General features: G+C 50.9%; 1 protein-coding gene across 2 annotated transcripts in view; it reads left to right on the top strand.

Annotated features, from left to right (window-relative positions):
* The window catches only part of IFT56 (intraflagellar transport 56), a 331,504-nt gene that overhangs the window by 66,404 nt on the left and 246,973 nt on the right, over positions 1–18,127 (top strand). For both annotated transcript variants that reach the window (XM_086958844.1, XM_086958852.1), the window contains exon 3: positions 13,342–13,434. In XM_086958844.1, the coding sequence (XP_086814970.1) occupies positions 13,342–13,434 (93 nt within the window). The remainder of the gene's footprint in view (positions 1–13,341; positions 13,435–18,127) is intronic.

The raw sequence follows: 18,127 nt of genomic DNA, 5'->3' as shown, positions 1-18,127 counted from the left end.
CAGATACATTCAAATCCACATCACCATCACGCACTGGCCACCAATCCAAAGCATGCTAAATCGCTTCTTTCGCCAAATCAAACGCATCTTGTTGTGCTCTGTTCCATTCAAACACATTCTTTTTATGTGTGACTTTGTACAAAGGGGCCAGAATCTGACTCAAATGTGGAATATGTTGGCACCAAAAGCCAAATAAACCAATGAATCTTTGGGCTTCTTTTCTGTTTTTAGGGACTGCAAATTCTGCAATTTTCTGTTTTACTTGTGCAATTACTTCACGATTCCCCTCATGCCAATGAATACCTAAGAATTTTACATGTTGTGCTGGACCCTGCAATTTATCAGGATTAATTTCCCAGCCTTTGCTTTGTAAATGTGCAACAATTTGTTCCAACTGTATTCGCACCTGATCTTGTGTCTCGCCTTGGATTAGTATATCATCAATGTAATGACACACCTGCATTTTTGGATCTACTGTCACCTCATCTAAATGCTCTGCTACTATTTAGTGACAAATTGTCGGACTGTGTACATAGCCCTGGGGAAGACTTCTAAACGTCATTTGACGGCCATTCCATGTAAAACCGAATTGTTCTTGACATTCGGGAGCAATTGGAATGGAAAAGAAGGCATTAGCAATGTCAATGGATGCATACCATGTGCCTGAATGTTTCTGAATTCTTTCAATTAAAGTAATAACATCAGGGACTGCGACAGCCAAAGAAGGAGTATGTTTGTTTAATTCTCGATAATCAACAGTCATGTGCCAAGAATTATCACTTTTGCGCACCGGCCAAACAGGATTGTTCCATGCCGAAGTAATAAGAATTACCACTCCTGCGTCCATCAGATCTTGAATGGTAGCACTGATTTCATCGTGCCCACTGGGAATAAGATATTGTTTCATTGAAACCACCTTCGTGGCTTGGGAAATTTTAATCGGAGGCATTTTTGAGAGTCCGACTCTCACTGGTTTTGTTGATATATAATGCGTATGTCCAAATTTGTAACATCCGTCATCTAAATGCAATGTCATACCTTTCAAAATGTCAATACCAATTATATATTCATCAAGGGGTACCACGAATACATGATACTCTTTTCGGGGGTTCCTACCTATTCTCATTTCAAGTTTAGTATGTACTGTGGGGGTTTCTTTACCACCTAATCCAGTAATTGTGTAACCCTGTCCTTTAAACTTTTTGGGATTTCCGGAAATTAGAGTGGCATCCGCTCCAGTATCCACTAATGCTCGGGCCCTATGTATATTTCGTTGTCTCCAATAAATCTCAATGTCTACATAAGGCCTGTAGTCTCTATGAGCCCAATTTTGAACTGGAGCTTGACCTACTTCCTAGTCTCGTTTAGTGTGTTCTGTCGCCCAAGACAAATCAGGGTAAAGACTCTCATATCGTTTGGGTAATGTCACCTCTCATTCATACCCTTTCTCTTCAAGTAAAGGGTTTTTGTCATTTGAAAAATATTGTGATCTCCGTTCAAGGGATCGTGATCTTTTGTCTCTCAACCTCACCTCTGGGGATCGGTCTCTCTCTCTCTCATACCTACATGAAGACTGATCTTTTCTCTCGTTTCTATCTCTGTCATCCCTCTCCCCTCTAGAATGGGACGAGTCATCTCGTGTCCTGCTCCACTCTCTCTCTCTCCCCCTATCCCTGCCTCTCTCTTGAGGAGGTAAAGTATCATCACCACTACCATCAGAACGGCTAACGTCAAAGTCTTGTTTACGGACCTTTCTAGCTCCTTCCTTCCTGTCCAGGCCACGCCTGCGAAACATAGCCCATAGAATATTGTTCGGTAAATCATGAATGTCATCAGCTTTCACACCGTCCTTCATAAGAGCTTGAAATATATCACGTCTAGAAAATTTGAAATCATTAGTGCGACTGTCCGGTCGAGACTGTCGCTCAGGTTTAATCCAGTCACCCAATTCACCAAGTTCACGCACAGCTTCAATCACTTCAGCCAAAGTGTTACCAGTCTGATTAATCAATAGAGTCATCATCACCTGTTTATACGCAGGAGGGGAAGAAGAAATAATTCTGTTTCTGACAGATGTATTAAGCAAACCATCCATCAACCTGTTCGCTGTACCTAAAAAGATAGCGGTTTTCATAACCTCCTCCTTCAATTGCTGAGAAGCATCTCTCAAAGTATACTACGGCTTCTCAATAACAGGCCAATCAGATTCAGTAGGGCATTTGTGATTACAACCTTGTACAGCTAACTGCAACAAATTAGTCTGATCATCACTATTGTAATTACGAAAAGATTCCTGAACCGTAGGATCAGAACTCAAAGTACTAAATTTAACCGCATCGCCTTTATCCAACGAGATACCAGAAGCACCTAAATCAAAAAGGCGGACCATCCAAGTAAGTAAAGATTCACCCGATTTCTGCCAGAACCTGTCCAAAATGTCATTCAATTCTTGTTGAGTATAATCCTCTAAGCTGTCAAGAGGAATTCCTTGGGGAGCGTTAGGGTTGCCCTGCAACTTACGTCGGTAAATCGGTTGAGCAGAAATTTCAGTACGGTCTGCAGAAGTACAATGACGTCTAGTGCGAGACGGCGCACGTGCAGCATTCTCTTCAGCCGAAGAAAATGAATCGGAAGAATTCCAAATATCACCATCCCATTCGTCAGGGTTCCAATCGAGCCCTGCCTTCGCAACAACCATACGCACTTTCCTGGTGTTAACTCTACCACGTCTGTGTCGATACTTGTATTTCGCGATGCCTACAGCAGCCCTTTCGGCCACTGCCTGATACGTTTCTAACTTGTCAGCAAGCAATTTATTCGGACATCGTAAAAGAGTAACATCTTTTTGAATCTGAACATCCTGTTCTTCAAAGGATTTATTCTCACGCTGTAATCGAGAACATTTCTCATGTACAATCCTGTACGCATTCAATAAAATCCAACCTCTACGTCCCAATATGGGAAGCTCTTCGCCTTTCGCCACCGGAAATTTCTGCAAGCACGCAACCACTTTAGCCGGCTCAGCATCCTCCAAACATGAATTCCAGTTCTCACTCAAACCAGTAGAATTAGCCCATCATGAGCGAGCGCTTCATAAGCAGTTGACTCCCAACCCGGAATTTCCAAAGACAATTGAAAGGTCGATTTCGATCTTTTCAAAAACATCATGCAATCTCAAGAAACACACAACAACAAACAAGATATATGTAAACAACAAAACATATATACAAAACCATTCACGGCGAGAACCACCGGATCCTCATACAGAATCACGAAGGAATACCCGCACCCTTCAATCGAAAACGGTTCGTGACGCCAAGTGTAACAACCGGATTCTCAGAACAGGCAGCTCACCATCCGTGGCTAACCCAGTCGTCACGTAACGACACTCTTCTCAGGCCACTATTTACAAGACATCTAGAATACTCACCTGAGAAAGTGAAAAGAAGCTATTTACGTGCCTCTATAATCAAACATTCCACTAACACCTAATGGATTCCATATCTTATCCTATATTTACCTCACTATACATCTATCTTTATAGTCCCGTAAGACTGTTTATTTAACGTCACCCGACGATGTATTTAACGTCACCCGATGATGTCTTTAACGTCACCCGACGATGTCTGTAACGTCACCCGACGATGTCTGTAACGTCACCCGACGATGTCTTTAGCGTCACCCGATGATGTCTTTAACGTCACCCGACGATGTCTTTAACGTCGCCCGACGATCTACACTAACGTGGGATAACTAATAAGGGTTCACCTTTAAGAGTTATTTCCCAAATGAAGTCCACACTCTCCCCCAATCATCAGTTACCTTTGCAGAAGGGCATATCCCATCCTTCTGTATATCATCACCTGGTTAAAAGGAAAGGTTAATCTCATTCATGAAAACAACATTCAAAGATATTGGTCATTAAATCTTTATTCTACAATCAAACATGACAGAATGAGCGAAAGACAAATAGACTAAATCAATCGATACCTATGACCTAAAAAGGGGAATAAAAGTGGGTAGTTAAATGTATTCTACACTAAGCTCAGAACGCCTCACCTTAGACGTGTGTATTTCCATCTCAGCAGCGTTGCTGATCCCTCTCTCTCTGGTTCTCTTTTATGAACTTGGGACTCTGCTCTCCCTCTATGGCTCACGAATACACGTCTGCACCGCTATGCCTCGTGTACGCTGCCATGGTTCCAGAATACTCGAACCCTCTTCTGGTCTCGGTCTCTGCCACTCCTGTATGATGTCACTACAGGACTTTCAATCACTCTCCTTCCTTACTTCAAGATTTCGATTAGCTGATGGTATCAATCTCTATGCACCAGCCTTTAGACCAACTTCTTCGGTCTCCTCCACACGTTTCTCTCTCTCTCTACTCTACTCACTCCTTGATAATATAGAGCTCACTTTCTCTATGGAAAATTCCGGCATTAGGCCAACTCCCACCGAATTCCTGTACCAGTCCCCGGCTCCCTTCGCCTTCCGCAGTGGCCACCTGCGTATTGCGTCTAGAGCCGGGGAGACAAACACATTCCTTCGATAAGAGCCAGTCTTGACCGGTTCCTCTCTAGCGAACAACAGGATGAATTATAAACATTACCTTTACCCTGCAAGCGCCTCGGACAGCCGAGGCAGAGATACAAAATGGCTTCTCTCTAGCTTTCGGGCCTGTAGGCCCGAAAAAATGGAAAAAGGCACTAAACCCTATCAAAGCACATAGTTAAGCCCTACAAATGAACGCAAATGCAACTAGGACTGAAATGGTAGTAAATTATAGTCACCACCAGTCTAAAAATAGACTAAAATTACCCTGTTGCTACAGGCGTAGAGGAGCCTGATTTTACGTGTGAAAATTTCACTGATGCCCATACGGGGTAAAAGATAAAATAGAAAGGGCCACTCGATGGTATCGAACGCTTTAGTTGGGTCAAGCAGGGCAGCCACGGTAGGGAGGTTAGGATTGATTTGATGGAGGACGGAAAAAATAGTGCAAAGGTTATGGGAAGTTGCCCTCCCGGGAATAAAACCGGATTGATCTGGGAGAGCGATGACTGGCATAAGGAGCAGAAGGCGAGAGGCGATAAGTTTGGCAAAGATTTTGTTATTAGTATTAATAAGTGAGAGGGGGCGATAGGAATCACGACAATCAGAGGGTTTGTCGGGTTTAAGGAGCAAGGTGATCAGGGCTTCCTGTCGAGACTGCGGAAAAAGACCATTAACACAAGACTCATTGTACATGGCCGCCAAGTGCAGCTCCAAGAGGCCAGCATACATTTTATGAAATGAGGCCGGGAGACCATCAAGCCCCGGGGCTTTGTCCCCGGGTAAAGTGCTAATGGCCGCGAGGATTTCTTCTCTAGTGAAGAGTGTGTCAAATAATTCCCGGCGGTAGTCCTCCAGCCAGACCAGCGCAATGGAGTCAAAGTATTCATCAAAGGCCTCGCGCGAAGGGGGACACCTGCCGAGTATAGCTGCGTGTAGAAGTCCAAGAAATTGGAACCGATCTCCTCCGGGGCAGTAGTTCTAGAAGGGTCCCCATCCTCAAGGGCTGTTACATAGGAGGTGGCGCGGGGTGGACGAAGATTAGCCGGGCGATCACCCTCACCGAAACTACGCGCTCGGCTCTTGCGCCCTACAAAGGAAAGCTCACGATCTGCTGCTTCAGTGAACTTGGTATGTTTTTGGCATATACGAGTTAAGTTGTCAGGACTGGCGATGCAGCCTGGGCGGCATCCAACTCCCGGGTCTCCTTTTCAAGCTCAGCAAGAGTGGAACAGAGAGATCGGAGCACATCAGATATACACTCCCCACCCGATTAACCGCCTAAAACCCTCCCACAGGACGGACGCCGAGTCTACGGAACCCATATTAAGTTCGAAATAATTAACTATAACAGATTGGATTTCTGCGCAAAATACTGAGTCCCGTAAGGCATTTGGTGGAAGACGCCAGGAGAAGGCACGCTTTGGAGATTGGGGAAGGCGGAGTCGGATCTGGACCGGCGAGTGGTCTGAAAAAGTGCGTGCCATATGTGTTGCATCATTAAGCCAGAGCAGGACGTCCGGAGAGGTAAGCCAGTAATAGGTGCGCGACCAGCAACCACTCGCGCCGGACACACAGGTGCCCTCCCGGCTTTTGGGCCGGAGATGGCGCCATGGGTCATAGAGGGAGTTCTCGAGTATAATAGAGGAGAGGGCCGCAGTGGCACGAGGGTGGAACGTCTGGAGACCAGACCTGTCGAGCTCGGCAGATAAAGCAACATTGAAATCCTCGCCCCAGACGACCGCAGGAGCAGATGAGGTGTCAGACGTGATTAAAAAAAAACGTGTCATCAGTGTTAGGACCATAGACCGTGGCAAGTGTAATAGTATGGGCCAGCAGAGAACCATGCATTATGACATACCTGCCTTCAAAGTCGGTGAGTATGTCAGGGAAGACCACGACGTATTAGAATAGAGACTCCCCTAGCGTAGGAGGAGTAAGTGGAAGATTGAGTTTCGCCCCACTAGTGCGCCTGGAGATGGAAAAGGGGGAGGGTAGGAGGTGCATCTCCTGCAGCATACAAATGTCGACCCAATGCCTCTGCAGATGTGAGTGTATTAGCTGTGCCTTGCGGTGATCGTTTAGGCCACAGACATTCCAAGTCCAGCAAGTCATGTCAGACATAAGGGAGATATGGAAAGTGTGGCAAGGCGCAGCGCAGGAGAGGAGCACCGCGAGTCGGAGATATCGACACGAATGAGAATGCATTCAGGAAGACCCCTGAAGAGGATTGTGTAGCCCCCAAGGCGGTGGAGCTAGAGCTTAAAGGCAGGACACGTTGAGGGGTGGACAGGTGCCCTATTCAGCTACATCCCGCAAAGGCAACAAGTGTTCCATCTGTAAGGCTGGGAGACCAGCGCCAACATAAAGCAATGCTTCCTGGAGGCTACAATCAGCAGAAAAGGCCAAGCACAGTGCAGTGTCATGAGTGACATGAAGGAACAGTACCAAACAGTAAGGCAGCAAAAAACAGCAAAACAAACCCACAGGCAAATAATGAGCCCACAACCCAACCACCCACAAAACCCAGATCCATCCCCCTGACCCAAAGAAAGGAAACCCCAACAACCCTGCACCCACTCCAACCTCCTAATTAGGCTGAGACGACAACCCACCCCACTCCAGGAACCCACAACTAGGAAGGGATAACACAGCAAGAACAGTGGGAATCATTCCGGTGGGGATATGGCAGGACTCGGTGAATACCCCTGCAAGGAAGCAGGGTGGGCAAGCTTAGGTTAGGCGGCATCCAAAACAGGCAGCATATTAAACATAGAACAATTGTCCGCACAGTCAATCGTTGTCGCTCAACCGGTCAGCGCTCTCAAGTGGAGACTTGGGAGGGGAGGAGCGGGCCTCCTTCTCCAGCGTCTTAGCGAACGCCAGGGCCTCCCTCGGGTCAGGAAATACAAGTGTCTTGGAGCCCTGTTGGTTCCTCAACTTTGCCGGGGAGGCCAGGGTGTAAGTGAGACCATGTTTCTGGAGGATGCATTTGGCTGGCAGGAACTCCCTCATGGCAGCTTGTACGGGGAGGGTGTAGTCCGAATAGAAGGAGAGGGCATTGCCCTGGTGCTTAATAGTGCCCTTGTCATGTGCAGCTCGAAGGACGGCATCACGGTCCCGAAACTTCAGGATTTTCGCCACGATGGGCCGGGGTGGCATACCATGGCGGGGGCCCAGGGAGCGGTGGGCACGTTCCACAACGAAGAACTGAGATAAGACGTCCCGAAGAGTTTCTTTTTTTTTTTTTTTTTTAAACCTTTATTGTGCAGTATCAGCAAACAGTTACGGGCCTACAACCACCTGGCCGGGCTCGGCTACGATATGGAGCACATTAGCAAATTTACGGGTACTCAGTAGCACACCGATAAAAATAGCAAGCATGTCAAGTTACACTATAACCAGAGCAACCACTGAGAGTCCGGAGGAATTAAGGTTCATTTTTAAAGTTTATAGAATATGAAGGATCAAATGCCGCACAGTCTAGCAGGGAGTACCGAGTGGGCAATGCGTACATCAGAGCAGTTGAGCAGCAAGCATTTTCAGAGTACCGGGGCTAAAGACTATCAACGGGTGAAGCGTAAACCATGCAAGCAAAACACCAGTCATCGCCCATCCCAGGTTCGTAAAACAACCCTGATACCTCCCACAGGGCCGCAAGAAGCGGAGAACAGCGAGAGGCACCCAACTAACCCAGCATATCGATCCAAAGGAAATGAGAGAAAAGAAAGAGAAAGAAAAGAAAACACAAGAGAAAGAAGAAGAAGAAAAAGGCCCATAGTAACTAAGGGAAAACAAAACAAGAACCCCAACCCCCCACCCTGCACCCCTGCAGAGGCTACGGCCTACCCCCCCCTGGCAGCGTGCCTGTCGCCCTCAAAACGAATACCCGAAATTTAGAGAGAGAGACGTAGGCAAGAGAAGGCCATAGAGTAAAGAATAAATAAACCCAGAAGCCCCATCCCTCAACCCCCCACCCTGCACGTCGAAGAGGCTATGGCCCACCCCCCAACTAACATGCCCGTCACCCCAAAAGTGTCCCAATGAAAGGGAAGAAACAGGGGAAAGTCACTAATACCAAACCCCTGCCCTCCCCCCACTCACACCCAGTAGCTCAGTTTCGATCACAAATAGACCAACAAATCAACAAGCAATAGTGGCGTCGTAGCACAGATCAGAAAAGCGTACTCATCACAATAGTTGACCGGGCATCCGTCCTTCAAAACAAGAAAGAAGAGTTCACCCCTGGCCCATTTTGACCCTGCCATCAATACGTGGCCACTGATAGTTAGCAATGCAGTACAACTTCAGACGAGCAGAGTAACCAGGCAGACAAGGCAGAACCAACCCCGTGGGAGACCCCAGCATCAAGGGGCCGAGGAAACAGCACTTCCAGACATGTAGGCACAGCAGCAAGGTTCCGGGCCAATCTCCCAAATCGCGACACACTAAAAGCAACGTGGGTTGGATGGACAAAGGAACAGTGCCAAGGAGGCAATCCGCCTGCTTTCCAGTTTCAGGCCCCAATGCCGCATTCACTCGGTCGGTCGATCCTGACTCGTCCTCAACACTAGGCAGGGCCCCCCGCGGAACCACCTGTAGGTACATAGCAGTTTCATCCGGTGTCAGTGGGGAGCCACTAGCAGCAGCACTCTCTCTCGGGTCGTCGAAGCCACCATCCATCGGTGGGGTAAGAATGGCGTCCAGTTTCCGTCCCAGGTCCCTGGCTTCCCCCACCCATGCAAGATGGAGGGAGCCCAGGGCAACAATAAGGTCCCGAACCGTGGGTTCCATCGCGCATGGCCGGCACAAACTCTCTCGCACTCAGTGTAGTTTCTTCCCCAACCGGCGCCAGCAGCCCACACAGTTTCACCTGGCCAAAGAGCTAGTAAGAGAGCCACCAAAAGGACCGTCTCCACACTAAGCCGCTACGAGCGATCCGCCATTTCCACAGTGGCCACAAGCAAGTCACTCAGTCTGTGGGCGCCTGATAAAAGGCACGGGCAGTGGTCGCACTGTGCTGCTTGAGATCATATTACCAGGGACAGACCCGCCAGCCGTATACAGGATTGCCGACCTTCATGACACTGGGGTCCGCGAAAGAAGCACAGGTCTGCCCCAAGTCCACGAGTGCTTGCAGCGTTAGACAGGATCTAAAATGGCGACCCACCGCCCGTCCAGCCGGCCCACACAAGCTGCCTCGAGAACAAAGGAACAATCTTACTGGCCGATGGTGTGGAATCTCCAGTGCGTGCGGCCGTATCCTGGGCTTCGCTCGTCAACCACGGCCGTCTGAGCAGTTCCGATGCTGCCGCCAGCAATTCCGAACCACGGGCGTCCTGGCTTGCAGAGCCGCGTCCTCGAGTGACATCAGCAGCCGGCATCGACCTCCGGCCCCTCGGCCAGCGGGCGGACTCAGTCGCGGTCTAGGCGGAAAGGGACAAAAAGGAAGGTTGCCGAACACGTCCAAACTCCGGAGTTGCAGCCAGCCAATCTCCAATTCTTTCGACACCGCATCAGGTCGGCCACGAGCTTGTGCAAGCAGGGGAAGGCAGGATAATAGCAGGATTTATGCCGTGGCGAGCGGAGCTCGCAGACTAAGCGGCCATCTCGCTTCGCGCTCGGCCACGCCCCCCCCGAAGAGTTTCTTGATGAGTTGCTCAATGAAGTCCTCCATTTTTGAAATGTTGGTTGACTCTGCAAGACCCGTGATACGAAGATTGCTCCGACGGGGGCGGGCTTCTAAATCCTCGTTTTTCTCCCTGAATACGGCCAGGATCTTGTCCATCTGAAGTAACTTCTGTCTATCCTGGGTGGCCGCATCCTCCGCATCAGACACCCTAGATTCGACATGGAGCAGTGTCTGTTGTCATGAGAATCAACACGGACCTTCACAGAGTCGAGGCGCGCTGAGAGTTAATCGAGCTGGGATGCTATTCCGGTGATGGTCGACTTTACTTCCTGCATTATTGCCTTAAGATCGCCGTCCGACTCGGGGGAAGGGAGTATCCATCGTGCCAGCGGAGTTGGCGCCTTTTGAACCCGCACAGTCATCTGCTTTGGATCGGATTTCCCCATAGCGATGGACCATCCAGACGGGCGTTAGACCGCGTGGGGGAGGAGAGGAGCAGTCCAGGAGTGGAGTCTACTATTAGCCAGTGCCGTAGAGCCAGGAGAAGACCCAGGCCAGGGTACAGAAGCTGAGCAGGCGCAGCAAGTCAGGAGGCGCGTCCCACCCCAGCAGCCAGGGTATGGACAGCGGCCAGGGATGGAGAATGGGAGCTGAAGCAGTCTTCAGCCCAACTGCCTCCAACAGATGGTAGAAGAAACCATGTGCCGAGATCGAGGCATAAACAGCGTGAAGATGGAGACTGGGCACAGCAGAGGTCCGACCCAGAGGGCTGCGAGGCGCCTGGGCAGATGGTGCAGCTGACCGGGGAGCAAAGGAGGAGGAAGGGCCCACTACGGTGGCAGAGGCGCGGAGGTGTAGATCAGGCGTGGAGCACCAGGCTGGCGGAGAAAAGCCATGGCGGGAGGCTCGGGGAGAATCAACAAAGCAGTGCCCCTGCAGTAAAGACCTAGGAGAGGTGCAGATGTATTCAGGGAGATCAGGCGTCAGCGCACCAGGCCCAGAAGCCACTGATGCATTGCAGGGCAGGCTAACATAACGAGAACAGCAGGCTATGGGGAGGGGCATCTGCAACTCCAGGGCTATGCACTAGGGACCGGTGAAACCTGCCAGAGGTGTCCGTGGCGGCCGGGGTGGCAAAAGGCTGGGGATCAGATGAAATCCTCCCCCACTGTGCCCCCAGGAACAGGCCACCGAGCCGATGGCAGAGACGCACCAGGCTGGCCTAACTGCAGGGCAAACACAGGTGGCCGCACGTCCTCTAGGCTGCAGATTCTGGCGCCCAGCAGGGCTCCGCAAGGCAGAAGCGGAGCAGTGCAGAAGGAGAGGGCACCCCCAGGGGGGAGAGCGCTGATGGGGGAACATGGGGGGGTCTGCTGCTCCCCCAACCAGGCCCAGGCGCCGTGGCACTCGCACAGGGTGTGGAGGAGACGCGAGAATGAAGCTAGGCCACGGCGCACCCTGGACCCGGTCGCATAGCAGACGGCCCCCAACCCCGCCAGCGACCACCCAGAGGGAGCGCCACTCCCCGCACACGGTCCGCACCAGAGACGGTTAAAGCAGCAGTCCCAGCGAGGCGCCCTGAATCCACGCAGCACAGGAGGCAGTAGGAACGACCCTCCGGAGGCCGAAGCGTGTGTGCAGCGTCGGCCACGGCAGGCTCTGCAGGGGAGGCAGGTAGGAGAGCGGGAGTTTGGGTAGGCGATTCTCTGTGCTCCAGGGAGTCCGAAAATTCTGTTTAGTGCGGGAGAAGTACGGATGCCAGCAGGATAGTAGCGGATTGGAAAGTTCGGCCGGCAGAGCCCCCTCAGAGTGCAGCCATCTTGCAGCCGGCCAAGCCCGCCCCACTATTTGATTCATTAGTTGAGCCATGATGTTCCATTCTCTCCTTTCTTCGTTTTCTAGTCTGTCAAGTACAGTGTACAAATAAAGTGCTTAAATAAATAAATAAATAAAACTTAGTTCTCACCCAAACTGGCAGCATCTGAACTGTGTAAAGAGATGGTGGGACATGAGTCAATTCTGACAGAGTTTGCCGCTCTTGCTGCTGGATTTTGCAGCGTTTGATGCTTTATACATTTTTTTGTGTTAACAGAAAAGCATTGGAACAATCAATGTCTGAGCCAGCGGTGTCCCTAAGTAATGACATCACAGCGATGTTCCGACAAAAAAGGATGCCCCGCTGCAAGCTTTATGACCTTATCCAACAGCTTTATTCTAGACTTGCTTTCTGGTATAATTTAGTTGACAGGCCTGATCCTACTCTGTTTCATTGAGGTAATCTAATTGAGATTGTTGAAGACTTTGCCCTCAATAAAGACTGTGTATGACACAGGTTTTCATTTGGGGATCAGAACTTCTGAATGCTTCCTGGATATTGGATAAATGTGGAAATGAACCCCTTGGTCATTCACTGCTGATGTTATGGTTATACATATATGTTCAGCAAAAGGGTTCCTGTACAATCCCTTGGGGCTCCCTCAGCCTTTACGCACTTTTAACACTCCTTTTCCTCAACTACATCTAGACCATAACATAATATCACTCTAGGTAGAGAAGAGAGATTTGAGGTGCTAGAGACTCGCTGGATGGTAGGGGTGATGGTAGGTGTGAAGCCTGTGAGGGGGTGCTGTCACTCATAAGGCACCACTGTTAATGTTTCTAAGTACTTCATGTGGCCATGTGAATATTTCTGATTCTGATGACTAAAGGGACAGAATCACCAAGAATTTAAGAAGGTATGGTGTGTAACTTTCACTTCATTCACCAGAAATAACTAAATTAGTATTAGTTTGTAGGCAGCATCATTGATATAATACAGGTGAGTACATGTTTTTCTCCCATTATTGACGCCTCTAATTACTAGTTTGTGCTGTACCCTCTGCCCCCGTCAAACACACATTTCTCTCTCACTCTCTCCTGTCTCAGTTCTTTTTCATTGTCACTCGCTCGCTTCCTTTCTCTGTCGCGGACACATCCCTTTTCAGATGTTTAATGTTTGTTTTGCATTCTCTCTCTCTCTCTCTCTCTCTCTCTCTCTCTCTCTCTCTCTCTCTCTCTCTCTCTCTCTCTATCTCTCTCTCTCTATCTCTCTCTATCTCTCTCTATCTCTCCCACTCTCTCACTCACACTCTCACACCCCCATTTCTCTTGTTTTCTAGTTCCAGCGCCAGGCAGGAGAAGGGGATGAGGATTCCGATTTGTGGATTGGCTACTGCGCTTTCCATCTGGGAGACTACAAACGTGCACTTGAGGTGAGTCAGGTTTTTTACAGGGGGAGTCATTATTCTGGATAGGGTTGTGCATAATCTGCCCCTCCTCCCCCCACCCCTCTCCCAGTCCCTACACGTTGAAGGAAAGGAGATTTTGGGACAATTGCATTTTACACAAAATTTTCTTTACAGCAAAATATATTTTTTGCAGATATTATATTCCTTCAGGGTAAAACATTTTAAGACACTTTGAAAATGTTATTATGTTGAGTGAACTGTTTTCCTTGGTTGTAATCTTGAGCTCAGGGTGATAGTTTTGAGCATCCAAGTAATCTTGTCCTGCATTTTTTCTAACAGAGTTTGTTGCATACAATTTTATTTTGCAGCCAACATGTGTTTCACCCCTTACAGTGCCTATATGATGGGAGCTTTCACAAGGCTTTTTGAAAAAAGATCACACATAGTGATTCTGAAAAGTCTCCGGATTTAGGTCAGGTCTATATCCTGAGTAATTCCTGGTTGGACGCGCATGTTTTCCTTGTGGGACCACGGAGACTGATTCCCTGATACCAGACCAGGAAGAAAGATCGAAAAATCGAATCCAGAATTACCCAGGATGTAGACCTAACCAAAACCAGGAGGCTTTCAGAACCACGAAACTGGTGTGGGAGCACACTGCTTCACCTCCCAGCAGAGTCGCCCCTAGGCATCATGGTAGATGCAGTTCAGTTCGCCAAGCGAGTACACTTGGAAAGTCTCTTGAGTGTTTCACCAGGTGGGTGCAGATTAGTGCTGGCCATCTCTGGACACGTGTTTCTGGATTATTATCCGTCATCAGCAGAGATTAGGCTAAATTATTTGGGGTTGCTGAGCAGGCTGCTGTATTCTTGGATCGCAGTATTTCTCCAGGCGCGCAGGTGCCTCTCCACGAGCTCGTCAGCTCAAAGCGGCTCGAGGGAGCCTTTAAACAAGAAACTGGTGTGGGAGCACACTGCTTCATCTCCCAGCAGAGTCGCCCCTAGGCATCATGGTAGATGCAGTTCAGTTCGCCAAGCGAGTACGCTTGGAAAGTCTCTTGAGTGTTTCACCAGGTGGGTGCAGATTCTATGTCAGGACCGGAGGCTTCAGATTATGCTATATCTTCCTTCGCTTTATTAACATAAAGACTCCACAGCAGCTTAGGAAAATATATATAACAGTGAACAAAAAAATGCTTTAATGTCTAAAGCATTTGACGGAACGTTTAACAGCTCAAAACTCCCAAGAGTCTCTTATATATTGCCAGTCCATAGTCCTTCCACTCTGTCCATCACCGCTATAAAACCGGCCTTCTCTTCCTCTTCCTCCTCTTTCTTCGCTGCTCCCGCAGCCAGATAAGTGCTTTTCATGTTTTCTTTATGAGATTTACTGGTTGTATTGTATGTACGATCGTTGGGGACTCGCCCCATGGTGTTTCCATTTCAGAGTCCCCGGTCGCGGGAACGTTCTACCGTTCCTACGCGATCTTTCTTTCCCTTTTGTGTGCGGTGACTAAGAAAGCCGCTAGGGGGCGGCCACGCCTCTCGCCGGCTCTTCGGCGCGCCTCCGCAGTTACAGGAGCCGCGTTGAGGAGTCGGCCTGCGCAGGAGCCAGCCCTCGCGTACCCCTCTGACACCTGGTGTGCCGGGTCTGTAATCCCTACTTCTGACGCCCCGCTGGGGTCTGTATTGCGGCACCGACCGCGTGAAACCCCTTCGGGCGCATTTGTGTACCTTCTTGTTTGTGTGTGGCTTGGCGCGCTTGAGGGGTACGGAGACTCGGTCCCGGCGAGGAGAGTCCGCGCGCTGGGGGGTCGGTGCAGCCCTACCTGCCACGTCCGTTGGCCCGCAAAGTGATTGCAGTCCGCTGGTCTGCCCATACTCGAGGAATATCTCGATTAACACCCCCCTGGATGCCTTTAGAGTTACTCCTGTGCTTCAGGATGGAAGGAGAGTACGAGGAAGAACCCTATTCCTACCTGCAGGACGACAAATTCTACCAGGCGGTGGATAACTCCATTTACCGCTGCGTGACGGAGGTGGTGGGGCCTATGGAGGACCGCCTCTCCGCCCGCATTGTGGAGGAATGCGCGAGGCTTGCGTCCGCGCATGTTCCTCCGGCGCCCGAACTCCCGGGGGCATCTGGCGGTTTGCCGCCCGCACCGAAAAAGCCATGCAGGGAGGGCCCGCCCTCGGAGGCCCAAGGAGTGGACAGGGGCGCGTTTGAGCGTCTCCGGGACGCTTTTTTGGCGAAGGCAGCGGCTGTGCCCCCTGCACCCTTGGCGGACCCTGGTGCTTCGGGGGACGTCTCGACAGCCCCCGCTTCCCCGGTATACGACTCGCCGGACACTGATGACGATGGGGAGTCGGTCCGTTCTTGGCTCCCGTCGTCCTCGGCCAAGGATCAGCCACGGGATGAGTCGGGCATGTTGGATCCGGACGAGATCGTCCACCCACGCTCCGCGGCTTGGACACCGGGGGAGACGGTGGCGAAATTCGTAGCAGGTCGGCTGCGCAAGCCGTTGGAGAAGGAAGCAAGGGGTTGCCTACGTGGAGAGTGCCCTCGGCCAACTTTGGAGGGTAAGGTGGCCATGACTCCCGAGTTAGACGCCAAAATGGCCACCTTCTTGGCGAAGTTTATGAAGGACCCACGGAAAGGTATCGATCGGTCCTGGCGGTCCTGCCAGGACAAGCTGCTGGATGCAGTGGGGCCTGCCACGAAGATCCTCGACATGGCGGAGGAGGCGAAGGCTAATGGCACCGTTATTTCCCCGGAGGTGCTTTCCAATTGGGCCCAAAGGGTTATTGTATTCCTAGGCAACGCCAATTGCGCCCTATCTACGGAACGGCGGCGTTCCCTTTTGATTAAATTGGACCCGAAGTTGGGGGATCTGGCCTCGTCGGAGGCGGGTGCAGTGGCCCAGGGAGGCCTCTTCGGCGAGCCCTTTATCAGGGAGCTGGGCAAATTCGTGAACACGTTCACGTCGCTGGACAAGGCGCAGTCCAGCATCAAACGGGTGTTTCATCAACGTTTCTCCGGAGGGGCCGGTCGCGGTAGGGGCCGCGCGACCGGCCGTGGCCAGCAAGCCAGTAATAAGGGACAAGGCTCCGGCAGAGGCCAGTACCAGACCTCAGCAAACTTTAATAACTTCTACCCCACCAGAGGGCAACGCTTCGGTGGCAGAGGGTTCAGGAAGAATTATGGACAAGGAAATGCCTCCGGTGAGTGTACTTTGTTTAGATCAAGTTCCAATTGGAGGGAGGTTGGCGACCTTTTACGGGGAGTGGGAGTTGCTCACTGCCGACGCTTGGGTCTTGCAAACCGTACGTGGGTTCCACATAGAGTTCTACGACCAACCCACACAAGCGGTACCCCCACGTCAAATGGTGTTTTCAGAGTCCGACGCGCGGTTGATAGACGGAGAGGTCTCGGAACTGCTCCGCAAAGGGGCCATCCGCCTATCAACGCGCCATCCCAACGGTTTCCTCAGCAATGTCTTCTTAGTGGACAAGACAGATGGGGGCAAGAGGCCTGTGATCAATCTCAAGGAATTCAACGGGTGGTTGATCTATCGACATTTCAAGATGGAGGGAATCCACCTCCTTCGAGACGTACTCCTCCCTCGGGATTGGATGGTGAGACTGGATCTCAAGGACGCCTATTTGGTCGTCCCCATCCACCCGCCGCACCGTCGTTTCCTACAGTTTCTATGGAACGACAGGGTGTTCGAGTTCACCGCACTACCGTTCGGTCTATCATCGGCCCCCTGGTGCTTTACGAAGGTGCTCCACCCGGTGGTGGAGTTTCTCAGGAGTCAAGGGGTCCGGATGTTGGTGTACTTGGACGACATCCTCTTCATGGGGCAGTGCCCGGAGGTGTTGGCGGGCCAGCTTCGGCAGGCCGTGCACCTTCTTCAGAAACTGGGGTTCGTGATCAACGGCTCCAAATCGGTTTTGGTTCCCACTCAGAGGATTACTTTCCTGGGTTTCGTGGTGGACTCGGTGCAGGCGGTCTTGAGCCTGCCGGTTCGGAAGGTCGCGAAAATACGACACCTGCTTCGGCAGACGACCTCCAAGGATCGCACTTCTTTGCGCCATATCGCCAAGGTGGTAGGGCTTCTGTCGTCCTCCATCCAGGCGATTTTTCCGCGGCCCCTGCACTACAGGGCGCTCCAGCGTCTCAAGGCTCAGCATCTGCGACGCGGGATGAGCTACGATCAGTGGGTTCCTCTCACGGACGAAGTGAAGGAGGAAATGTCTTGGTGGCTGTCTCACATGGAGGCGTGGAATGGTCGGGCGATCTTCGGATCGGCCCCGGACCTAGTCATAGAGTCCGATGCCAGCAGGTCGGGCTGGGGCGCCCGGTGCGGGGATTTCTCCACCGGCGGCGCCTGGTCTTCAGAAGAACAACGGTTGCATATCAGCTGTTTGGAGCTCCTGGCGGGCTCCTTCGCAGTCCGTTGTTGGACCAAGGATTCGGTCAAAGCCTGTGTTCTACTGAGAATGGACAATATTTCAGCGGTTCGTTATGTGAACCATCTAGGGGGTCCTCGTTCCCGCGCGCTGGCGGATTTGGCGAAGGACTTCTGGGACTACTGCCTGTCGCGCCACATTGCGGTGACAGCGGAGTACCTCCCGGGTCAAGACAATCAAGTAGCGGATTGGCACTCCAGGCACCTCAGGGATGCCAGTCAGTGGAAACTGGATCCGGAAGTCTT

The sequence above is a fragment of the Lissotriton vulgaris genome, chromosome 1_1 (assembly GCF_964263255.1).
Source record: "Lissotriton vulgaris chromosome 1_1, aLisVul1.2, whole genome shotgun sequence".
Classification (NCBI taxonomy): Eukaryota; Metazoa; Chordata; class Amphibia; order Caudata; family Salamandridae; genus Lissotriton; species Lissotriton vulgaris.
Note: the sequence above shows the minus strand (reverse complement) of the source record. Positions and strands in the feature narration are given on the sequence as shown.